The sequence below is a fragment of the Ambystoma mexicanum genome, chromosome 11, assembly GCF_040938575.1.
Source record: "Ambystoma mexicanum isolate Mex_15411 chromosome 11, UKY_AmexF1_1, whole genome shotgun sequence".
Classification (NCBI taxonomy): Eukaryota; Metazoa; Chordata; class Amphibia; order Caudata; family Ambystomatidae; genus Ambystoma; species Ambystoma mexicanum.
Genome location: NC_090934.1, coordinates 1,363,656,392 through 1,363,682,368, shown reverse-complemented (window position 1 = coordinate 1,363,682,368; position 25,977 = coordinate 1,363,656,392). Strand labels below are relative to the sequence as shown.

At 48.3% G+C, this 25,977-nt stretch overlaps 1 protein-coding gene across 8 annotated transcripts in view; it reads left to right on the top strand.

Moving 5' to 3' along the window:
* The window catches only part of TJP1 (tight junction protein 1), a 2,827,266-nt gene that overhangs the window by 2,216,681 nt on the left and 584,608 nt on the right, over positions 1–25,977 (top strand). For all 8 annotated transcript variants that reach the window (XM_069624936.1, XM_069624933.1, XM_069624931.1 and 5 more), the window contains one exon: positions 12,084–12,166. In XM_069624936.1, the coding sequence (XP_069481037.1) occupies positions 12,084–12,166 (83 nt within the window). The remainder of the gene's footprint in view (positions 1–12,083; positions 12,167–25,977) is intronic.

Genomic DNA, 25,977 nt, shown 5'->3' with positions numbered 1-25,977 from the left:
AAAAGGTGGCCCAACCCTCGCCTCATGACCCTTGACCTCTGATGACATCACCGGAAGTGGTCATTTGACCCCACCCCAAAGTGACATCACGGGAAGCGATGAAACATGACCTTTCACCCCTTGACAAAACAGGAAGTGGCATCAAATAGCACTGTTCCTAAGTACACTAAATTACTGTGAATCCAAGCAGATGTCCAAGGCCAAATGATAATGTTATTATATAGCACTTACACTTAAGCTCTTTTTTATAGAACAAATATGCATACAATATCACCCAAGCCGTGTTGGTACTCCTTTATCAACCTAAGAAGGATGAAAGGCTTTTTGGAGAAAAAAAATTTGGAAACAAAAATATTCTTTTTTACATTTTATTTTTCTTCTAAGCGGCCTAGGCATGGCCAGAAACCGGCCCCCACTCCACAGGGACGGTTTTGGCCCGGCCACGGGCCGAAAGACCGAGGTGCCAATCTGACCCTGTGCGCCCCTAAAGACTAGCTCTGCCAAAGGCAAACCATCTACACCGCAATGCACACCCGGGCTTGCCTCCAATAAACGCTTGCATCAGACTGTTTGACAAGCAGTGGCACAAAGCCACAGATCGGAAGATCTCCTTCCTTAAATCCATGCAGCCTAACGCAAACACATGATCCCCAAGGCTAATATTGCCAATTACAACATCATTGAGGCAGCCTCTACCAAGAGTAAAAGCCTTATTCGAAGTAGCCAAGCAATGCAACACACCTGACCCAGAGGTATGTGCTTCACAATTAAAATCGAATCAGTTACTCATAGTGATTACTTTTACTCCTAGTCTATAGTCCTCTTTCCTACATACTGATGGTATTCCAATCCACAGAGACGGGTCTGGAGCCTTTTGTAGCGCAAAAATGGCCCCTTTAAATTTGTTGCATGCAAGGGTGTGTCCTGGGTGAACCTACCCATGCTGACTCTTGCGCATTCAGTCCTTGCCTGCTCTTCACCTACTGCCGCCCTGATTTGTGAAGGATGAAGAGTTGGTTGTATGGGGGAAAGAGAACTATGGGTAGGAGTACAGAAGTTACTATGGTGAGTAACTGTTGCTTACTCCTATGTCCCATCCCTTTGCCTTCCTACTGATGGGAGATTTCACAGTAATGAAAACTTGGATTGGGGCGAAACACCTATTGACTAGCAGACAACCTGTCCAAATCTGGCATCTGTCCTGCAGCTAGTGTCCAGACAGTAATGCTTGCTGAATGTGGATGGTGAAGACCATGTGGCAGCCTTACTGTTGACATCCTATTGGATGTTGCATTGGAAAGCTACAGTCATGACTTTAGCCCTAATGGCGTGAGCATGCACGCCCTTTGCTTTTTCATGGCATATCAGTGATTGATGCCTGAAACCATCTCTCTGGCTTACACGCTTTTGAGCCAGGATGCTGACCTCCAAATGTGTCTGATCTTCTAAACTGCTTAATTCTGTACAGGTAGAACTTAAGAGCTCTCTTGACATTATCTGAGTGAATTAGTCTCAACGGGTGATTGTTTAGTCCATCTTTTTGTCCAAACACCTACATCTCCTCGTTGATCAGGAAACATTAGGTTAAAACAAAAACTACTCGGTGTTTCCTCAAACACCTTGTCTTGATGAAAATCGTTACAGCTCACAGTGCGGGAATCTAGCTACCTCTTTGCAATGATATGAGAGCGACCCTCCAAGTAAAGGTCTCTGTGAAAGGGACAGTGAGCTAAAGACTTGGTAGAGTCTCTCCCAGGGTTTATTCACCCAAGAACAGGTCATTGGGCTGTGTTCATGTTGGTAGAGAGATTCTCAGACCCCCCTTTGTCCTCCAAGTAAGTAACCTCCATTCCATGAGGCCAATGGCTCGAAGGGCTTATAGAGCCAGAACAACATTCAAATCACAAACCAGGTGAGGTCTCTTAACCGCGGAAAGTGCTTTGTTGGGTTTGAAAACCACCCATCGTCCACTGCCACAACTCGCAAGGTTTTGACTCAGCAGTAGGCCTCCGGTATCAGTGATGCTGCACCACTGCAGGGGATTCTTCATAATGAAACAAGAAGCTTAAACGATGGAAGGCCAAGTGTGGATTCCTCAAAAATAAATGTGCAGCATATCGGTCTAAGAAAAGGGGATGGGGAGGTGTGAGGGCTGCAGGATGGTGAAGTGTGTTGGAATGACACTGTGATTTTGGAGATCGGTGAGGGATGTGATGGACTTTGCATCCGGGGGCATTTGGTATCTCTTCCTATTGCTCTTACCTAGTGGCTATTTGGGCCTATCCCAACACTCTGGTTATGACTTTCAACTTTCAGATGGTTGGTATGAATCTGGGTAAGATTTTCATGTGTGATAAGTCTTAATTACCTGTGTCCTTTTGCGTGGGCTTGGTAACTATTATACCTTGCCCTTATGTGAAGGGGAATCTTTTTCCACTCTCACTTAGTCTTTATTCTTTTTATGAGTGACTTGTTTATGTCTCTCCAAAGTGTATGTTTGGAGTTTTAGTTTCCAACAACTTTTTTCGCTTAGACTGGGTTGCCCCTTTGGAGTCCCCTGTTAATTTCTCTTTCATATACTTGGGTGAACTACTGTTCCCAATTAGTGAAGAGGGATTTTCATCACATTTACATTTTGTATAGTGAGCCAGCACACCCGGCCTTATGTCGAGTGCTGGGGGATACAATGTATCCACTTTCTTACTTACCTGGCAACATTTTGTTACAATTGCGTGTTTACTCGAATGGCTGGTGGCAGTGGTTTTACCTTTGACTGTCTTTATTACTCTTAGCCGGTTAATTCACCCTCTGTAATGCACAAAAGGGCCACCATTTCGGCATTTCTTGTGTGCTTGCTGTTTGAGGTCTTCCTCTGCCATTCTAGAGCCGATATGAGAGCAGCCGCGCTGGAACGCAGCTCCTACATTGTAACTTTTCGAATGACTGGTGGGATTATCCCGGTGAAATGCAACCATTAATGAACTGAATAAGACCACATCCGCAATGCGATGTATCTCTATAAAAAGGAATGCCCAGATTTGAAAATGTCACGAGATGCCGAAACACGTGTAATCAAGGAAGGCCTATCCACAGTAGTGGAACTATATGATTAAAGCTTAAAATTGAATCCTAAATTCAGTGTGGTGCAGCTCATTTTGCGGGACAACTGACTTATCCTGAATGTAGTTGGGGTTTTACTAACCTTGTTCTGCCTTGTGCCATCCTAAAATAACTAGTTATTGCTTACTTTAATCTGTGTTCCACTGATCTGAAAAACAACTGTAATAGTTTATTACAAAACTAGGTTTCACTCACATGGTGAATTGAGTGAAACTGAGGGTAATTCTAAATGTAATTATAGGTTTATACATTTCCATGAATTTTTGTGGTTCACTATTCAGAAAAGTATCCTGGCTACAGGGTTTGTTTACCGAGTGATTTATTTACTGTCCCTGTCTACTACCCTTGAATTTCTGACTGTATGAAAAAAGTATATGTAACCTGGTTTTACTCCCCAAGAATAGCTGATTGCATTCTGAATGTGTTATAAGTTTACCTAACTTTGAACTGCTGACTGCTATTCTTAACAAGGTTATACTTTGGGTTGTATCCCTTAAGTATAGAGTTGGTTTTAAGAATTGTATTTATAATGTGCAAGGACTTATTTACCCAAGATTCATCATGGCCTACTTAAACCATGTATTTTTTACAATACATAGTGTTTGTGTTTCTTTGGACCATATGTATGCTACAAATTCTTTTTACCAATGTTAGGGAGAATTTTCAGAAATGTGCTAATTCCCTTCAACCTTAGAGAACCAAGCTATTTTTGCTGGACTTTAGGACTTTTAATTTCTAACCTGGACAGTGAGACCTTTTTCCCACTCTCTCATGTATTTTTCTCTGATTTGGACTCTGTTTCTCTTTTGCCTTTGGAGTCTGAGAAACTCTATAGGCATCATCTTTATATTGTGACACACAGCACCTTCAGTGCAGTGACACAGGGAATTCTTAGATTTCCCAAAGGTTTAAATACCTTCGCTTGGTGAAACTACTGTTTCCAAGAGCAGTGAAGTGAAATTGAATTTAGTTACATTTTGTAACTTTCTAGACCTAGCACACACTATCTTACCATCGGCTGCTGGAGGGGTTACTTAGTATCCCCTTTTTCGAATGGATTGTCCTCCCATGTATTCCTCATCTTAGATATATTTGTATCTTAAGCTTTGCTTCTTTGGAAAAAAATTCCACCAGGGGCGCTGTGCTCGAGGTCACTGTGTCTATGTCCCTCGAGGGCTGCTGTCGAGCGTCAACATCATCCGCAGCATAAAGGGCTCGAGCCGCGCCCGGTGGCTTCAGTTCCGGTTTTCCGACAAAGCTTTCACTTAGTGTGTACGAAAACGGCACTTTAGTCTTTCGACAGTGTCTTCATCAAATCCTTCTACCCCCAAAACTGGTTTTAGAAAGTGGCAGAAATGCGGTAAGAAAATGTCTATTACTGACCCCCATCGAGTTTGCCTCTGGTGCTTGGGTCCGGACCATAGAGTTGAAGAATGCGGTTCCTGTCAAACCATGACCAACAAAGCACTCAAGGAATGAAGAGGTAGATTGGCGGTTGGGGAGTCCTCTTCGAGGAAAAAGAAAGACTCAGTTGAGTCTATTGGAAAATCCTGATTTAAATCAAATCTGTCGAGGAGTCTCTTGAAAATCAAATCTTCTTTGAAGAAGAGACGTCACTGATCTCCCTCTTCTTCTTCGTCCGATACAGGGGTTATCGAATGTCCATCTTAGCACGATTCTCCTAGGAAATGGGAGGCCTTCAGAGCCTTGATAATGCACATCTTTGAAAACGCGGCTCAGACCTCCCGAGGAGATAGTGTGAAGACCATGCCCCGGCTCATTCGAAGAGTGACAGAGGGAGGTCAGAGACTAGACGCTCTAAATCCGCTGAAAAATCGTTGAGGGTGTCGTCAAGAGAAACCTCTCTGACACCTCATAAGAAAAGTAAAACAGGCCTACTGGTGCATAAACCGGAGGCAACACCGGACAAAATGGCATCTGATACCAAACCGCCATCGAAGCCGGTGTCAAAGGAATCCTTGACGCATCTGTCAAAGACTTATTAGACGCCAGTGTCGAGGACAGCGTCGACAGCTTTCTCGATGGCGCTTGCACCCAAGGCTCCTTCGTCTGCGTCGACGACTTCGACACATTTGTCGAGGTCGACGCTGATTCCAGCACCAATATCAACGCCTTTGGCGAAGCCAAGGTCCATGCCTCCACAGTCCACAGGTAAAATTTTTCACCCTGTGCCCAGACGAGACTTTTTCAAGTCTATGGCTTCTATTTACAAAGAACAATCTTCTGAAGAGATTTCCCCTTCTTGGGTAAAATATGGTACAAGAGATGTTCCTGAGGAACGGATTGATCCTCACTCCAAAACGGCTGACCTCTATGAATGTCTGCAAACAGCTAGTGGTCTAGACACATCTCCTGAATTGGAATTTGATAAACCCGACCCTGCTGACCATGCAGACTCGGGATATAGGAATCTTATGAATAGGGTGGTACAATTCATGGGGTGGAATAGAAATTCCCCCGTTTATGAGCAAGACAACATGACAGATTCTCAGTGGAGGTCCTCAAAAGGATCCTGTCCTTCCTTTTCACACTGCCCTTCAGAAGAAGGTTATGGCGACATGGGAACCCCAGATTCTGGCCCAGCGGTATATAAACAATGTGTAGGAAAATATAGGCCCCCTTCTTCTGATCCTTACTACTTAAACATCCTATGCCTGAGAGCTCAGTAGTCCAGGCAGCCACATCCACTATACAATCGGCATACCCTTCAATTCCCCCAGAGAGGGTCGATAAGAGAATTGATGCCTGGTCTCGCAAGATTTTCTCTTCGGGCAGCATGGCCTTAAAGTTAAGAAATGTGACTTGCACCCTTGCAAGATTCACATACACCCTGTGGGATTGTATTACTGTAGTGGCTGGACACATTCCTGAGGGCGAGGCGAGAGAGGGTTTCCTCGCAATTGTAAAAGATGGAAAGGAGACTATGGGGGAATGCCTTCAATCAGGCCTCCACACTGTGGATAGCATAAGCAGGCCCATGGCATCTAGCACAGTGCTATGGAGGTTTGTGTGGCTGAGAAAGTCGGGCTTCGCACCGGACGTGCAGGCCAGCCTACTCCATATGCCTTTTGACGGCTTGAGGTTATTCGGCAGCAAGGTGGATGAAAGTTTGAAGAAGCTACAAACCTTTAAGGTGGCGGCTAAGTATCTTAGCGCCTCCATACGACAACCTCAGCAACACTCCTACTGAGGATCATCTTCTTGGAGGGGGTTGTCCTTTTCGATTCTTTCCTCATTTGGAAGAGGAAGAGGGGAGGCTAGTCAAATAGGACAGCAAAGAAAATGTCCTTGTGTTGGAAGAGGAATGAGTGCTAGAATAGCCCCAGCAGTGGCAACTGTCCCCTCTGCCGCCGCTGCTGCAGCCGCTGCAAAGCCACTCTGAGGCCTTGACCCAAAAGACCCTGGTGGGAGGCAGGATCTCTCAGCATCTAAACGAATGGCGGGGCATTTCTTCAGACGCTTGGGCACTGGAGACAGTAGCTCAGGGTTACTGCCATCCTTTTCACCGAAAGTCCTCAGGACCATCCACCGGGAGCCAACTCTGCCAAAATTCCTGACCTGCTCTTTGTGCAGGAGATTTTAACCCTGCAAGAGAAAGGTGCAATAGAACATGTACCTGTAGTGGAGAGGAACAAGGGTTGGTCACTTACTTTCTCATCCCAAAGAAGGTCAGAGGATTGACTCATCTTGGACTTAAAACACTTGAACAAGTTCCTCACAAAGGACAAGTTCAAGATGGTAACCCTGTCTCTCATCCTTCAGGCTCTTCAACGCCAAGACTGGTTGGTATCGTTGGACGTTCAGCATGCTTACTTTCATGTGCCGATCCATCTCAAGCACAGGAAGTACCTGATGTTCGCGGTTGGTGGTTCTCACTATCCGTTTCGAGTTCTGCCATTCAGGCTGACTTCTGCCCCTAGGGTTTGCACCAAGCTAATGGCTGTAGTGGCAGCGAGTCTCAGGAGAAGGGGGGATGCACGTCTATCCTTACCTGTGCGGCTGGTTAATCAGGGTGTGTTCACCCGAATGGGCCCAGGAACATCTGACCATGACCTGCCACTTCATACACAGACTGGGCTTCTCCCTTAATTACAAGAAGTCCAATATGATACCATTCCAAAGACTGCAATTAATCGGAGCAGTCCTGGATACTTCGTCGGGCAAAGCCTCGCCTCCCGAGGTGAGAGCTCATCACATTCTGCAGATGGTAACAAAGTTCCAGAATGCCCAGCATCTGCCAGCCTTCTATTTTCTGAGGTTGCTCAGCCTCATTGCATCCTGCATTTTTCTGGTGCCAGAGGCCAGATTGAGAATGAGATCCCTTCAATGGGCCCTCAGACGTTCCGGCCGGAGTGGCTCAATATCTGCTATGGTGGGCTTGCAAGGACAATATTCTCAAGGGAGAATCTTTTTGGCAATCATGGCCCGAGATAACAGTAATGATGGATGCCTCACTCACGGGGTGAGGAGCCCACACCAATGAACTGAAAATCGGCGGTCGTTGGTCTCCATTGGAGTCCAAACTACACATCAACCTTTTGGAGCTAGGGCAATCAGACTAGCGCTGAAGGCCTTTCTGCCCTCTGTACGGGGAAAGAATGTCCTGATAATGACGGACAACACAGTGGCCATGTACTACCTCTATAAGAGATGGGGTGTAGGGTCACTACCACTGTGCAGAGGCGCAATGCAGCTCTGGTTCTGGGCAATACAAGAAGGAATCTCTCCATCAGCAATTCACCTAGCCGGACAGAAAAACATAGCAGCTCACGCTCTGAGCAGGCAGAGCAGAGTCTCCCAAGAGTGTGAGCTAGATCAGGAAGTCCTCCAGGAGATCTTCACCCTTTGGGGAACTCCTCAAGTCGATCTGTTCGCTACCGAGGTCAATCGGAAGTGCGATCAGTACTGCTCAAGGGAATTTCCTCCAAGAGGAGCTCTAGTGGACTCGTTGGAAGGAATTTCCGCTTCTGTCCGTGTTTCCTCCAGTCCCTGTGAGTCCTCACGTAATCAGGTGGTTGAAAAAGCTTGGGAAAACCATGATCCTAATTGCCCCGGATTGTGCCTTGATGACGTGGTACCCGGACCTTCTGGACATGTCCATCTGCCCTCCAATACGTCTTCCACAAAGAGAGGATCTCCTCTCGCAAGAGGAAGGTTGGGTTCTCCATCCAGAGGTCAAGACACTCAGCCTTCACGCATGGTTTCTGAGAGGCTGAGCTATAAGCGTTGGGACCTCCTGGATGACGTAATGGTGATTTTGCTTTCGGCGGAAGGCTTGCAACAAAATCATTGTACCGTTATCGTTGGAACAAGTTCAGTAACCGGTGCAAGTATAAGAATGTGGACTCATTTTCATGTATTACACCTATAGTATTTTTTTTCCTTTTACACTTGGCCAATCTGGGGCTTCAGGTTGGCACAATAAAAGGATACCTGGCAGCGCTGTCTATTTTTAAGTGCTCCTCAGAAGAAGTGTCTTACTTCAAGATGTCTTTGATTGTACAGTTCCTGAAAGGTCTCACTAATGTGTACTTTCCAGTCTCTTTTCAGGTACCCGTGTGAGATTTAAATTTAGTTTTAAAGTTCCTTACATGCATTGCTTTTGAGCCCTTGCACTCTTGTCCGCTAAGGCTCCCTACTTTAAAGACAATCCTTCTAGTGGCAATTACATCAGCCCGCAGGGTGAGTGAGTTGCAGGCTCTCTTGTAAGCCTCCTCACACCATCTTTCATAAGGAAAGGATTATTCTTAGAATCAAACCCTCGTTTATGCCTAAAATAGTCTGACTTTCCTGTCGCAAAAAATCACTCTGCCTTCTTTTTATCATCCTCCTCATGCAAGTTAGGAGGAAGAAAGACTACACAGACTGGACCCCAAAAGGGCTCTCAGTTTTTATATTGCTAGATTGGCAAAATTTCAGCAAAGAGACCAACTTTTAGTTGGATATGCTGGACATAAATTTGGCCTAGCAGTAACGAAACAGACATTATCCAGACATTATCCAGATGGATAATTTTGGCAATTACTGAATGCTACAGATTAGCTGGAAAACAGCCTCCAGATGGTCTAAGGGCTCACTCAGAGGTGTCCCTGTGCAAGATATTTATACAGCGGCCACCTGGTCGTCTATGCACACTTTTGTGAAACACTGTTCTCTAGATTCCACCTCATCACAAGGAGGCCTATTTGCTAAGGCAGTTCTTCATACGGTCCATGACTAGTGTTATCTAGTACTCCTTCCTCCAAATTTATACTGCTTTGGGAGTCTATCTAAGATGAGGAATAAGTGGGAGGACACAATCCTTTCAAAGTTACTTACCAACTGTAACGTTCTTTCGATTGATGATCCTCCCGCGTATTCCTCATCGACCCTGCCAGCCTACCCCGCTGTACAGTTTACATCAATTGCACTCCGAATTCCTTGAGAGCTGAAGGTCTAAAGACCGCTTGGTTAACTACTCAGCTGGGTATATCGAAAAAACAGTACTGAAGCCAACGGGCGCTGCTTGAGCCCTTTATACTGCGGATACGTCGACGCTCGATGGCAGCCCTCGAGGGACATCAACACTTCGATCACAGTGCCCCCTGGTGGAATTCTTTTTCCAAAGAACCAAAGCTTAAGATACAAATATATCTAAGATGAGGAATATGTGGGAGGAACATCCAATCGAAAGAACGTTAGTTGGTAAGTAACTTATTCGTCTAGTTTCTCATGTAACATTTTTGTTACCCTTTCCACAATTAATGGTTGGTGGCAATGGTTTACTTTTTACTACCATTATGTGTTTTTACCGTGGGTTGCAATCGCAGCTATAGTAAGGCACCCATGGGTGGCCATTTTGTCAAAATGGCCCTGGTCTTGTTTTTTTGCCATTTCTTGTTGGGAAGGTCCTTCTTGAGATTTACTCTGAGCGCCAAACCAGGCTTGGTCCCTTTGTTAGTTTGGTTTTCGGCGGGATTCATGAGTGAAGCCTGCCTCTGGCTCCAGCGTGTCTAGCAGGTGCAGGAAGTAAGGGAGGTGCCCGAAACTCCCGGTGCTTAGTCTCCTTGGTTACAGGAATGCACCCAAGGGTGATTGGCTGGAGGGCTGTCCTTGGAGGACAGCCACCCTGCTGTGTGATTGACAGCTAGGCTGGAATGAGTGAGAGAAACATGCATAAAAGGCAACGCTTTTTGGCTTGGAAGGCAGAGTCGACCACTGGTCGAAGGAATCCAAATAAGAACTTGGAAGAGACGCCTGCTGCAACTCCTGCATTGTTGGTTTGCCCAGTGAAGCCCTGCTGCTGTACTGAAGCTCCGAATTCGCTTCGACTAGAGAAGCCTGAAAGGACTACTTCTCCCCTTGTGTTGGTGGGACCAATCAACCCCAGAGAGAACTCATCTGGACATCCCCTTGGAGCTGGCTGTCCTTCCATTGCTGCTGCAGGAACCGAATGGGCCAGGGAGAGGAACAACAGATCGAGTGCATCGCTCTTCAGTTTGACCCGAACTCCAGGAAGATCCTCGGGACTTCCTGAAGCAGGACTGACCAAGCTTGAGCCACCTCAACATAGTGCTGGATCCCAGATGCTAGGAAAGTATAGAGTGGTATCAGAGAGACCGCAGTGGTGCTATTTGACCTTTGCTGCCGCCAACCTTCCCATTGTAGTGCAGGAGTCCTCAGACGTCCTCCCTCTTGTCCCCACGTCTGTGGCCCAGGAGAAACAGGATCTGCAGAGCTACACTTGAACAGAAGCCAGCTGGAACAATTTCTTTTAACCAAAGGTACTGTAAACTTAAAGGACTTGCCTCTTGTTGTGTAGCCTTACCTGTTTTCAGTTGAGACTTGTCTTGGTTGCCATTGCAGAGTTGTTTGCAGCTTTGCCCTTCACAAGCCTCCCAGCTTGTGGACCTTCAAGTGAATCTTATTTCTACGAACAGTACTAAAAAACATTGTGCAAGACTTTTACTTACCTGCAAGAAGACCTATAGCTCCCCTAGACTTTGCACAACTAACATTGACTGACCTGGCTCCATGAGAGACTCTCTTCTACCTCTGACTTTGTGCTTTTGCCTTTCCTCCAGGAAAGGGTTAATTTAATTTGCATTGGAGGGTTTAAAAAGTACTTACTAGTTCATGAATTATTTGTTAACCTTTGTTTTATTCCCATATCTAATCCTTTATACCCAAACTCAGTATTGCTCTAAATGTACCAGTGATAAATCAATGTCCTCAGTGTCCTAGCTATTTAAGTCACCTGAGGGTGTAGGGAGTGTCTATGTGCCATCCCCAATGGGTATCATCTGATTAACAGAAACTAAGAGTGTGTATGTTGAAGTGTACTATAAGTGTTACATGTTTTGCTGTTTTCTGAAGAAGGCTTATATAACTGTTAAATAAATCATTGATTGTTTAATCAAGAAACCTTGAGTGTAAGTGTTTATTTGAATAACTGTCACTGTGAAACTGTTACAACCTTACAGCTCACATTGGACCCTCTTGAGATAAGACTGGCTGCTCAGCCACACTACCAACCTGTGTAGTACAGACGTATACCAAAGGTTGGGTTCCTGTTGCCAGGAGGTCAAGGTTGCTGTAGTCTCCCAAGGGGTACTGCACACATTATTGCCTAACACCAAGCTACAGCCCTCTCTCCCTCCTAAAATAAGCCTGGCTGCTCCGTCTACGCTACTAAATACTCAGGTGGTACATCCTTACACTAAGAGTGGAGTTTTGTATTGTATCGCTTGTATCGTTTTCCTAAGCCTTTAGTTGGACTTCAAAAAAACTGTCCCAACAGAATGCAGGAACCTATATGGCTTAACAAGGCATTAGTTGTAATACTCAATGGGTGATAATTACACGACGAGAAGATTGTGCGTGTTATTAGAAAATTAAGATGTGATTGCAGAAACATATTACATTCTCGAATACTGAAGGGTCTGGTTTATTCTTCTTTGCAGGAAATGAACCACGAGATGCTGGCACTGACCAACGCAGCTCTGGCATCATTCGTCTTCATACAATAAAACAGATCATTGACAAAGTAAGTCATTATTGAAAAACTCCTACGTGTAACATAGTTAATATGCTTGGACTTGTATTTTTCCATGCTCAAGATATTTATTTTGCAGAATAGTTTCATCCCTTGTAATGTTATAAAGTTTATTTTCTTTGTACTGTTTTGCATTTAGTAACTTTAACCCCTTAACTGCCATGGATTTTCCCCACCCAGGGCCAAAGCCTTTTTTGGTGATTTCTGTATGTCGCCATTCAATGCCTTTTAACTTTTTTGTTACATGAGATATCTCGGCCAAATTTGGCCCCTTTTTCCCCCACATGTAGGCGATCATAACAGCAGGAATCCTAGTTTGCTGTAGGGGGGTGAGAGAAAATAACCAAAAAGGGAGAACATTTGGGTGGTTTTCAAAATATGCCAATAAAATGATGTACAAAGAAGCCTGTGATTTTCTTTTTCCTTGTAAGAGCTAGCAACACATGGTTTGCTGTGCTGAATTTCCCATTTTCCTGGCTTTCAAGAACAGGTTGAGTGGAAACAAATAAAATGGAAGAAAAGGGTAGGAAAGCTGAATGGGAGGACAGAAAGGCATACATTTCTGAAAAGTAGACAAAATTCCAAGTTTAGGAAAGGGTGATTTGCGCAGGTCAGGCAACAACTATGTAGGGAAAAATGACATAGTTTGGGGAAAAAGTGGGAAAATGACAGGAAAAAAAAGTATGTGGTGGACATGGTTGGCCTGGTACGGCAATGGATTATATGAATTTCGAGGAAAAACATTGCTTCGCTACATTCCCCGACTCTTGCAGTTAGGAAATTACAAATTTTTTGTACAGTTTCACAAAACAAGCAATACCACAAGCCAAAAAACGGACCCATGGTACACAGGAGTTTTTATGCTTACGTCATGAACAGACGTACTTACCATGTGTAAATAAGGAAAACAAATGTGTTGAGGAAGGGCAAGTATACACTTTTTGAAAGAACACAGGCAGACCTTTTGATGGGTAGGTGACTTGTGCAGGTTACTAAAGTGTATAGGGCCTAAAGCAGCGACTAACTGTAGGTCACATTTGGGAAATGAAAGGGTTGTGTGACAAAGAGCATCAGCAAATGGGTTGAAAAGTTATGAAAACCACGCAAACACAACAAATGTCATACCTTCCTGCGTTCCCACAAATGTCCGGACCAAAATTCTACCTCATATGTGTGGATGCACCTACCTGGGTGCAAACGGGAAAGCTGAAAACACGGTTAACCCCAAGTCTTTCGGCAGAGCATATTTTCAGGAATTCTGCTTATACTCGCAACCTACAGATTTGGACGTAGGGTGTCGAAGCCACCAAGGAAAACAGAGTACCCCATCCATTTCCGAAAAGATGACACCCGTGAGAATCTGCAGATGTCTGACTTGCGCAAATCGGCCGAGAATTTATTACCCACAAGCCCTGCATGGGAGACGGGTGCAGGAAGGCCAGGGACATTACGGCCGACTTTGCTGGAGCTTTGGCTGGCCTGCGTTACAGCTTCTCCCTCCGGGAAAGGACGAAGAATGTCCCGGCCCTCCCTGGAACCAACGCTGGGCATGGAGACGTTCAACCCAAATGTTAGTCAACCGCCCAAGGCCAGGGATATCACCCCCCAACACCCTAGAGCTCTGGCTGCCCTGTGTTACAGCTTCTCCCTCTGGGAAAGGTCAGAGACCCTGCCGGAGCTCCCTGAAACCGTTGCTGGGCTTCGTAATGGTGAAACCACATGGAGACAGCCGTCCAAGGCCAGGGACATCAGCCCCAACCATCCTCGAGCACGGGCTAGGCTGCGATACAGAATTTCCCTTGAGGGAGTGAAGTGGCCCCTGCCGGGGCTCCCTGGAACTGCCACTGTGCTTCGGGACAGTACACCCACATGGTAAACAGATGTCCAAGGCCGGGGACATCGCCTCCAACCATCCTGGAGTTCCTGCTGGCCTGTGTTGCATCTTTTCCCCACCAGGGAGTCCCAGCAGTGTGCCAATACCTCCCCAAAGGGAAAAGCTGTAATGCATCCCAACTAGAACTCCAGGACGCTTAAAGGTGATGTCCCCGGTCTTGGACATCCATTTACCATGTGGGTGTACCGTCCCCAAGCACAGCAGCAGCTCCAGGGAGCCCTGGCAGGGTCCCCTCCCCCAAGGTAAATTCTGTATGGCAGCCCAGCCTGTGCTCCAGGATGGTCGGAGCTGATGTCCCTGGCCTTGGGCGGCTAACTCCCAGTGTGGGTTGAATGTCCCCAAACCCACCGGTGGTTCCCGGGAGGCACAGGACATTCCCTGTCCTTTTCCAGAAGGGAGCAGCTGTAACGCAGGCCAACCAGAATATCAGGATGATTGGGGATCACATACCTGGCCTTGGGCACCCGTCTCCCATGTGGGTTCACGATCCCCAAGTGCAGCGGCAGTCCCAGGGAGCCCCGGCAGGATCCCCATTCCTCCCCGGAGGTGACATCTGTAATGTAGCACAGCCAGAGGTGCAGCCTGGGCTTGCAGACGGTCAACCCACATGGGAGACATCCACTCCCACCGAAACACCAATGTTCTGCTGGCATGGGGGACAATTTGTGGCCTTCCCCTGCAATTGTGTCCCAGCCCACCAAAATATCTCCCCAGATGGTCCATTCCCACCCACACCACCAACAATCCAACCCCAGTCTGACCCACCTCACTGACAGTGGCCACTAACCGTACAATAATAAAAAACAGTACTTGCATAACGTTGCAGCTGCTCGCGTAGAAATAGCTGTAAACGAAACAAAAATGTATTACCTGCAGTCTCCCCAGCAAAAACAAATCTCTACTAACTCTCTGATCACAGCCCCCCTTTCAAGCCATCCCTGGTGGTCTACTAAACCTTACCTCCCAGTGAAAACACATTTGCCCCTTCCTAGGGGCATACATCTGCCCCCAGGGAGGGCTACATGAGGTGCCCTCCCCCCTCCATTTGGGGTGGGGGGTGAGAGGGCCATCACAAAACGTCAGCCAGACCCCCCAATGGATGGGGCAGTAGTGTTTGGGCACCCTGTGGGCAGATTGGCACACTAATGTGCCCATCTGCACCAAGGGAAGTTGGGTAAACAAAAAAAACCTTTGAAAATGTTAGCATGCATTTTAGGGGGGGAGGCTGAGGTGCACCCTAAACCTCTGGGGAATTATGTAATGTAAGGGGGTGGCCTCCCCTCCACCTCAAATAGAGGGGGGGCCATCTCTTGCAACCCTCCCTGGGGGCAGATAAGGGGGGCATCTCATGCAGCCCTCCCTGGGGTCAGGTGTCACTTCCTAGGAGCAGATATCTGCCCCCAGGGAGGGCTGCATGAGATGGTCCCCACTCCATTTTGGGTGGGAGGTAGAGGACCAACCCCCTTTCCACTACAACATTCGCCGGTGATTTAGGGTGCCCCTTAGCCCCCCTAAAATGCAGCCTACCATTTCATATTTTTTTCTTTGTTTACCCAACTTCCCTTGGCGCAGAGGGGCACATTAGTGTATCAATCTGCCCCCAGGGTGCCCAAAACCTACTGCCCCATCCGTTGGGGGGCCTGACATTTTGTGGTGGCCCTCTCCCACCCCACCCCAAATGGGGGGGGCTCTCATGCAGCCCTCCTTGCGGCTCCTAGAAAGGGCTGCATGAGATGCCCCCCCTCCATTTGTCGTGGTGGGGGAGTGGGCCACCACAAAACGTCAGACAGGCCCCCCATTGGATGGGGCAGTAGGGTTTGGCCACCCTGGCCCAAGGGAAGTTGGGTAAACAAAAGAAAAAAACACTGGAAATGTTGGTATGCATTTTAGGGGGGGGCTGAGGGGCACCCTAAACCACTGGGGACTTATGTAATGTAACGGGGGGTGGCCCTCTCCCCCACACCAAATGGAGGGGGGGCCATCTCATTCAGCCCACCCTGGGGGCAGATAAGTGGTGGCATCTCATGCAGCCCTCCCTGGGGTCAGGTGCCCCTTCCTAGGAGCAGATAACTGCCCCCAGGGCGGGCTGCATGACATGGCCCCCAATCGTTTTTCCCTGGGTGGGGCTACACCCCCCTTTCCGTGAAAACATTCCCTGGTGGTCTAGTGGGAGAGGCAGTCCCCCAAAACTAACCATGTTCTTTTTTTAAAAAAGTTTTTATTTGGGCTCATCCCTAGGGGCAGATGGGGCCAGATGGACATCCATCTGTCCCAGGAGGGCACTAACCTGCAGGCCCCATCCTTTGGGGGGGCCTGCACACACTTTCCTGGTGCCCCCCCAAATGGATGGAGGGCCACCTCACGTACTCCTGTCTGCCTCCAGGGAGGGCTACAAGGGGTGCCCTCCCTTTCCACTTGGGGTGGGGGGAGAGGGCCATCTCCCTTTCATGTTAAAAAAATAAAATAAAAAATACCTGGTGGCTAGTTGCCCCCCACCCACAACTCCTTTTTTTTGTGTGCCTCCTTCCCTGGGGGCAGATGATCACCCATATGCCCCCAGGGTTCTCCGTACATGTGCCCCCATGCTTTGGGGGAAAAGGGGGAGAAGGCTGCTTTCCTGTAAGCAGCCCCCTCTCCACCGCTCGTCACAAACAGATCCCTGCTGATCCAGTGGCATTGCTGGCCGCGGATTCAGTGCTCTGCGCCCGATCCGCGACCAGCAATACTTTCCAACGACATCTCCCTCAATCTCCGGCTTGAAATACAGCTGGAGATCGAGGGAGAGGGGGAAGGGCACTTAACTTCTCTCTTCACTGCGGCAGCCATTTCCGGCTGCCGCAGTGAAAATACTTTGTTTCATGTCGGTGTGCATTACGCACGCCAACGCGAAACTGAAGGTGATCCAACCCCTGGGCTGTGAGGGGGTGCTCCCCCTCACATAGCCAGGTGGCTGGATTGCAGTTTTGTGTGATCCCTGATTTGCTGGTATCACACAACACTGTGCCTAAAAGGACAAGCTATCTCGTCCTTGGCAACCTGGAGGGAATGCCAAGGACGAGATACCTCGCCCTTGGCACTTAAGGGGTTAAACATCCTTTCGCAAGCCGTCTCCAAGCATCCTCCTTCCTGTGTTTCCTCTCTAAATACTCAGTATTTCATGGTGCAATCAAGCATGCTGTCCTATTTCCACTTCACTTTTTTGGCTGCCTAAATGTGCTAAGTTGTAAACTGTGGCAAATGGTCACAAGGCAGTACATGAAATCTGAACTAGTATTCTCAATTTTGTATTAACTGTTCTTTTATTTTGTGATGTTTAGAAACAAAAATATTTGAGTCAATCTATAGTTCTGTTGGTTCATTTTTGGGAGTTCTCTAGTCGCTTTTTGGGGAACACATTACATTTTTGCTTTTTTTTCCCTTCATTTTTGGGTGCAATGGAAGTTCCCTGCCAAGGCAGCCTTTTTTGACTTTCGGCAGCCTTAAGTCTACTGGAACAGGGGTGCTTTTTAAGCCCTCTTTCTATCGCTCTACATTGGTTTTAGGGAGTAGGCTGGTGGTAGCTGTAATTTAGTTTTGCCTTCACCACGGATGCACGCAGAATTACCACATTGATAACTAAATATACATTTCTCCAGCATTGGATCTTTCATGGATTCACATGCTTAGAATATTCCCCGTCGTCAGACTGGGACCCCTCGGTACACATATATAGCCTTTTCCTATAGGAAAACTTCCGACACTTTTGTGTCCTATCTACATCCTTTTAGGACCCGCCTACGCATGCTCCGTAGGCCGTCCCAGTATAAGAGGCCCGCCCCCGCGGCTCCCCTTCAGATTTCAACCGTCTCCAAAGTAGTGGGATCTCCTCGCGTTGTCTTACTATTTTGTACAAGGTTGCATACCTGGAGTTGGAGTTAGAGAAAATGTCCTCCACGTCAGGAAAAGCGCTGTTCCGTCCATGCGCGACGTGCGGCTTGAAAAAAGTTTACGAGGGGGACGGACGTATGGATTGTATATATTGCCTCCACCCTCCTCATTCGGCGGATAACTGCGACATATGCAAAGGGTTTTCTCAAAAAACCCTCAAAGACCGGAGTCGACGGCTGGTGGCATGGCTGAATGATGGAGCGGGGGAATACCCCCCTTCAGAGGTAGGCTCCACACAATCGGCGAAAACATCACGCCGCGCTACCTCGTCGGAACCACCGGCGAAGAAATCTCGACTGACGGAAAAAAGAGTCATCTGGGAGTCACTCAGTTAGAGACTCCTCGTCAAAGAAATCATCTTCATCAAAAAAGCATGAAAAGGAAAGGAAATCCTCCTCGGGCGATCATCATAGATCGACCACGAGTCGAGAGTCGAGTAAAAGCAGGCCAAGTGTGGAAAAGGCGGGACCGCCTAAACCACCTGCTAAGTCACCGTCGTCGACGGCGGTCCAGTCATCGGCCTCCACCCTGCCACTGACGCAGGTGGCATCCACCGACAACGGAGGCGACGATGGCCTCGTCGACGGGGGTTCTACAAGAGGCCTTGAGGCCTGAAGTTTTTGATCCGATCCCCCCGGATACTTTACTGCAAGAACAGGCTGTGTCGCTGTCCTCGGAAGACGAGAACGAGAGAATAGCTGGCCCAGCAGACCTAGGGCTACGAGTGGCGGACAAGTCGTCGACGAGGGGATCCGGTATACCGGTATCTGCCCCTCTTCTCAATCCTCAATCTGTTTTGTCGTTGGAAATTCTGTCCACGCTTCAGTCCTTGCTACAGTCGTTGGACCAGAGACTACCTCAGACAAACCTGCCACAGTCACTCGTCGACGAGCCGGGCCCGTCCCGTCCACCGACGCACCTACGCACGCCAATCTCCGCACTGGCACAAGAGGAAGGTGAGCTGCCAGATTCGGAGTCTGACAGGGGAGCCATGTCGGATATCTCATCATCCCCCTCCAGGGATCCAACCTGGGAATCAGAGGTGGAGTTGGAAACCCCTAGAAGCCCAGCTCACCCGTCCCCTCCGGACGACATTGCATCATTCCATTCTATGATGGAGAAGGCGTGCAAAGTTTGTCCCAGGAAGAACAGAAAAAGGACTGTTTTTTGTTCGACCACATGGGTAAGAGAAGGAGGCCTGTGTTCTCAATACCAATACTAGACCACGTGTGGAAGGAGGGGTTGCAGACAATGCGTCGCCCTTTTTCAGAGCCGGCAGTGAAAGGACGCCTCGAGAAAAAATGTAAGGCTCCAGAGTCTACCCCCAAGTGTTTATCCTCCCAACCAACGCCAGACTCGGTGGTGTCGGCGGCAGCGGCGAGGAAGGCGAAGGCCCAGCACAAGTGCACGACTCCACCTGAAAACGAAGCGAGACGCCAGGATGCCTTTGGCAAAAAAGTGCTATCCGTGGGAGCAACCACAGTAAAGGCTGCAAACTCTCTGGCGGTTGTAGCCAGATACGACAGGGAGATGTGGCACAGGCTAGCTCCGTTGCTCGATCATCTTCCGGAAGAGCATAGGAAAGCAGCGATGTTACTTGTCCAAGAGGGTGAGGAAGCCTCAAATCACGCAATAAACATTGCGGTGGACCTCGCTGAGTCAGGCTTCAAGCAAGTCAATAATGGGGTCGTATTACGACGGTCATGGCTTAAGTGTACCTACTTCAGACCAGAGGTACAATACAAAGTTTTAGATATGCCCTTTGAGGGAGACCTTCTTTTCGGTGAGAAGGTGGACGAAGCCCTAAAGGGAATGAAGGAGGACTCGGACACGGCACGTTCATTGGGTGCCCTGCAGAGTGGCCGAAGCTACAAGTCTTTTCATCCCTTTCGAGGAGCTTCAGGTAATTCCAGATTCTCTGCGTCTGGAGACCGATCATTTGGCAGATCGGCTTACCCCTCCCAGGGATACAGACTTGCTTCCCAAACGGCAAACCGACGCCGTAACTTCCAGACGTCCAGCAAAAGACCATCATATCCGTCGTCGTCGAGAGACAAGCAAAATAAAGATCAGCAGTGACATACAACGCACCGTTCTGGGGGGAAGAGTGTCAGCATATGTCGACGAATGGGAACGAATAACGACGGATCAATGGGTGCTGGACACTATAAGAAACGGACACTCTCTACAATTCAAACACAGCCCTCCGCACATTCCACCTGCGTTCACCGCTCATTCCCATCTGAAGATACTGCAACAAGAGGTAACACTCATGTTAGCAAAGGGCGTGATAGAATTAGTTCCAACATCACAGAGAGGTCAAGGAGTCTACTCAAGATATTTCGTCGTAAAAAAGCCGAACGGCAAATGGCGTCCCATTTTAGACTTACGCGATCTCAACAAGTCTTTAAAGAGCCTAAAATTCAAGATGCTCACTCTGCAGGAAGTGATCTGTGCCGTTCAAGAGGGGGATTTTCTAGCGTCCCTGGATTTACAGGACGCTTACTTCCATATTCCAATGTGTCGGAAACACAGGAAATTCCTGAGATTTATAATAGGGCGGACTCACTACCAGTTCACGGTTCTTCCCTTTGGGCTCAAGACCTCCCCCAGAACGTTCACGAAATGCCTGGCTCCAGTGGCAGCCTGGCTAAGGAAGCAAGGCCACCATGTATACCCATACCTCGACGACTGGCTGGTAAGGGGATCCTCCCCAGCGTCGACCAACACAAGTTTACAAGCCACCATGCAGCTTCTACAACAGCTGGGATTCGCCATAAACTTCGAAAAATCCTCTCTGCGGCCATCGAGAACGCTGGTATTCCTGGGGGCACAGTTCGAGACCCAGTTAGGGCTAGTGAAACCGTCTCTCCACAGAACCTCAAGACTCAATCAGCAAGCGAGCCGACTATGGCGAAACACCAGGCTCTCAGTGAGAAAATACGTTTCGGTCCTAGGGGCCATGGCATCCTGCATCCATATGGTGGAAAACTGTCGCCTATTCATGAGGCCAGTCCAGGAATTCCTCGCGGACCGATGGACACAGGCTCAAGGATCGTGGTCAGACAAGATGACCATCGACGACGACAAGCTGCTTCGGACTCTTCAGTGGTGGCAGAGTTTCCACAATCTGAACAACGGTGTACCTCTACAGGAACCGGAGTTTCAGCGAACCATAGTCACGGATGCGTCCCTAACCGTATGGGGAGCTCACATGGGGGCTCTCCAAACGCAAGGTCGCTGGTCTCCAACGGAGTCACTCCTACACATAAACGTGTTAGAGCTCAGAGCAGTACGATGAGCCGTGAAGGCATTCCTACCACACATCAAGGGTTCGCGAGTACGAGTACTGACCGACAATACAACGGCCATGTTTTATCTGAGGAAACAAGGAGGGACGCGATCAAGAACTTTCCATAGAAGCCCAGAAAACATGGCATTGGGCATTGAAGCACGACATTTCCATCGTGGCTCACCACCTCCCAGGAGTGAGGAACTCCCAAGCAGACTCCCTCAGCAGAAGCATGGCCCAGATACACGAGTGGGAAATGGACACAGTTAACCTGACGAAAGTGTTCGAGAAATGGGGTCACCCCCCTCTGGACGCCTTTGCGACCAAAGCCAACAAGAAATGCGAGCAATTCGCAAGCAGATGGCCTCGAGGGTTCCATGGGGGAGGCATTCTCCTTCCCATGGACGGACATGTTCCTTTATGCTTTTCCCCCGTTCCCCCTCATACGGAGGACAATACAGTGGATACGCAGATACAATTGCCGGGTAATTCTAGTGGCACCATACTGGCCAAGGCAACCGTGGTTCTCCGACCTGCTTCACCTGTCGCTGGAACATCCCATAGCGTTTCCGAGAGTCCCGAACCTACTATCCCGGGACAAAGGCACGGTGTGGCATCACGACCCGGACAGTCTCAACCTTGCAGCCTGGCTCCTGACTTTTCGGAGTTTGGTGCTTTAGACGTTTCGGAGGATTGTCAAAAAATTCTGCAGGCGGCTCGAGCCCCTTCTACAAACAAATCTTACTCCTATAAGTGGCGGAGGTTCTGTGAGTGTTGTAGAGGATAACAAGGCCTACAACGGTTGTTGGTGACGCAGGAACAAGTTCTACCTTACCTGCTCCTCTTGGCGGAGAAGGGGTTATCCTTCACATCGATAAAGTTGCACCTGGCGGCCATCTCAAGGTTCACGAGGAAGAGGCAGTCATCTCCTCTATTTAGCGACAGACTTGTGAAACACTTCATGAGGGGTTTATTTCGAGTTTTTCCCCCGGTAAAACGTTTCCCCCCAATTTGGAGTCTCAACACAGTGCTGGCAAGCTTAATGAAACCGCCTTTTGAGCCTATGGCCACATCCGACATAAAATTCATTTCGTGGAAGTTGGCATTCTTGATTGCTATCACATCAGCTAGGAGAATCTCGGAACTGCAAGCGCTGGTCGTAGACCCGCCATACCTAAGATTCTTTAAGGACAAAGTGGTCCTGGCAACTAATCCTACGTTCGTCCCAAAAGTTCCGACAGCGTATCACAAACACTTGTCCATTGTTCTCCCTACTTTCTTCGCCACACCATCATCGACATCAAAAAAAGCTCTTCATACCCTGGACGTTAAGAGGGCTCTGAAATTTTACCTACATCGTACACAGGAACTCAGGTCTACTCGACAACTGTTCATCGCATATGGTCCGTCGACGAGAGGAAAAGCAATCTCTAAACAGGGATTGGCTCAATGGGTCTCATCGACGATTGCGTTTTGTCACTCCAAGGCCGGAAGGCCACTGCAAGGACATCCTAGAGCCCATTCTACAAGATCAATGTCCTCCTCAGCAGCTTTATGGGCAGGAATTCCGCTGACTGACATATGCCAAGCTGCGGCATGGTCAGTGCCCCACACATTTACCCGCCACTACTGCCTTGCCAGGCAGCATGCGGACGAGGTGCAGATGGGAAGAGCTGTCCTGCGCCATCTGTTTCAGTAAGGTAAGCTCCACGCTGTGGAGAATCTGTTTTCTACCTTTTTGATGACAGTATACTTTATGTGGGTAAGGTTATATGAGTTAACTTATTCCTAATGTACATATGCATTGTGGTAGTATGGTGAGGGTATATTACATTACATTCTCACCGCCGTCTCAAGTGTTACTGCTATACAATCTATTCTAAACATGTGAATCTATGAAAGATCCAATGCTGGAGAAGGGAATAGTTTCTTACCTGTAACTCCATTTCTCCAGCATTGGTATCTTTCATGGATTCACATGCGCCCGCCAACCTCCCCGGAATGCAATGTATTTGATTGATAAGTTTAACCCTGCCTACTTTGGAGGGGCCGAAATCTGAAGGGGAGCCGCGGGGGCGGGCCTCTTATACTGGGACGGCCTACGGAGCATGCGTAGGCGGGGTCCTAAAAGGACGTAGATAGGACACAAAAGTGTCGGAAGTTTTCCTATAGGAAAAGGCTGTATATGTGTACCGAGGGGTCCCAGTCTGACGACGGGGAATATTCTAAGCATGTGAATCCATGAAAGATACCAATGCTGGAGAAATGGAGTTACAGGTAAGAAACTATTCCCTTTTGGTGGCCTTTGTAGTACCGGTGTTTCTAGTTTTTTTTTTTTTTTTCCTTGAGTGCCTGCACTCAGCAATTTTGTTTTAGAGACCTTACCTTGGTCAGGGAAACCACAAGGTGGACCTTGAATGCCTGTTGTGCACATCTGGGTATGCACCCTCTACAGTAGTTTGAAGTGGTCCAGACCTTTCCCTGGGCCAGCTATTTCCCATTCTGCACGTGTGGTCCCAGGTAATTGGCTAGTTTAACTGCCAACCAGATTGGCTTGCTACTTAGCCCTTTTGTTTTTAACCCTTTTAGTGTGAATTGTCTGCTGGCTTACATCTGCCCTAGTGTGTGTGGGTAAATCTAGTTTAAACCTTGAACTTGTGTTCATTTTCAGTTGCTGGATGCTCATCCTGGGCCTACCGTGTCATCCTGATAGGCATCCCATCATTAGCTGGGCCAGGCTTTATGTGCTTTACTGCTGACCACCTGTTTTACTGCCTAATTTGTCGTGCCTTGGTGTTGCAAGCTGCCATTGCCTGGAAGGGAATTGAGAATTTGCTGCCCTACCTCATCTGCTTCTTGGGCCACTGTGGGTCGCCGCGCAATTGCCTGCTATATGGGGTTGTCGCAGTTGGGATGCTGCCTTACTTTCTCCACTAAGCTGCCTTGGCTGCTTTGCCAGGATCTCCTGCTTTCTGCAGGAGTCCCTGTGTTGCTACTACTTCTGGCTTCAGGGAACCACTCCTAGGACGGCTGAATGTTCTTTTTTTCCATTGTCTCGTTTGTCGTTGGTCCATGGTTCTGTCCCTCGCAGTTGGATCCTTTAACTCGCACCTGAAAAGTTTGAATTTTGCTTACGAAACATCCCTGTAAGTACCTACATCTGGGCACTGGGTTGGTGGTTTATATTCACAGTTCAACCTTGGGGATCCCCATGAGCCATGGCTGGTGCTTTCTAAAGGCAGGCCTTAACCACATTTTCCCATTGGGGCTGAATCCTGCTGCTCTGCAGCTCCTCTCAGAGCAGCTGATTCTCAAACCTGTCTCAGGAGCTGCTCTTTACGGTCTCCTTTGGCATGCTCTTGGTCTGTTTGCTTTCAAATCCGTAGAACTTGGATTTAACTGCCTTTTCTGCCAAACCAGTAGCTTGCATACTGACTTTGTCTCATTGATTCCAGTGTTACGCACGTACAACTCTTCAAATGTCTTTAGGGCTGCACTGTACTTGGGCATGTTTGCTGCATTCATGCCTACACCCGGACCATAAGGAGGTAGAGTGCGAAATATGCCTCGGTTTCTCTAAGAAAAGGACGAAAGACAGGCATAATAGGCTGGCGGCATGCCTAACTTGTACAAGACTTCTGCCCCGTGCTCAGAGCAGGGTCATGCCTCATCCAGAACCGGCCGGTCCGAAGAATGGTCTTCTAAATCCTTTGAGATCGCCCCATCCGTGGGGGTCCAAGATGAGGCCAAGATGTGCAAGTTCGAGTCCACCGGATTCGCATCTCCATCGCCTCCGTTGCCAGCCTACCATTAAGCTCCTCCTCAAAGAGGAAGTCATTCACCCCGCCTAAGCTACGGGAGAAATCGGATAAGCCAAGGACAGTAGAGAAGGCCACGCAGCCCAAGCAGCCTCAATCGGCACAGACAAAGTCCTTGTTGGCGACTTCGTTGACGTCTACTACTATGGCAGCTATGGGTGCTGATCCTATGAGGGTGGCTGCCTAAGTGCAGAAAGTGTCCGTGCCCACACAACACTACCGCAGAGGCTTTGATAAAGGCTGGAGGGACTCCATAGGGGGTAAAGATACCAGCCCAGGTCCCGCTTCAGACCCCTCAGGGAGGATAAAAGGGGGGGTAAGGAGGACCTGAAACCGCTTTACCAGGTCGCCATTCAACCTATGGATGTCTCGTCCATGTACAACGATGATAAAGAGTACGTGCATACGGTTCACGAGAACGGCGACGGCCTAGTTTTCCTTTCCTTATGTTCTCAGCTGAGGGACATTTCCTTGGACATTCTATCGAATTTCCACACCTTGGTGTCGGAGATCCAGCAGAGATTGCCCCCGGCACCGGCTCCCGGAGCACCCCATGCTCCTGATCAGCTTCTGCCTAAAAAGAGGCAAGCGTCATCTGACATCCTTGTATTAACCTCCTCCACCACGTCATGCTCCAACTCCCCCAGCGAACCCGGAGATGGGTACTGGGATGGATATGGTTACAGACGAAGACCAAGACTTTGTCCCAGAGGACAATGAATCGCCACATTTGGATGCTCCTCATAGTCTCCCCGACGGATGAGGTGGGATCGTTCCACTCCATGATCGCCAGGGCCTCTGAGCTATACCAGCTGGTGCCAGAGGAAACCAAGAAGGTCAGCTTCTTGTATCGAAGGCGAGATGTCAAAAG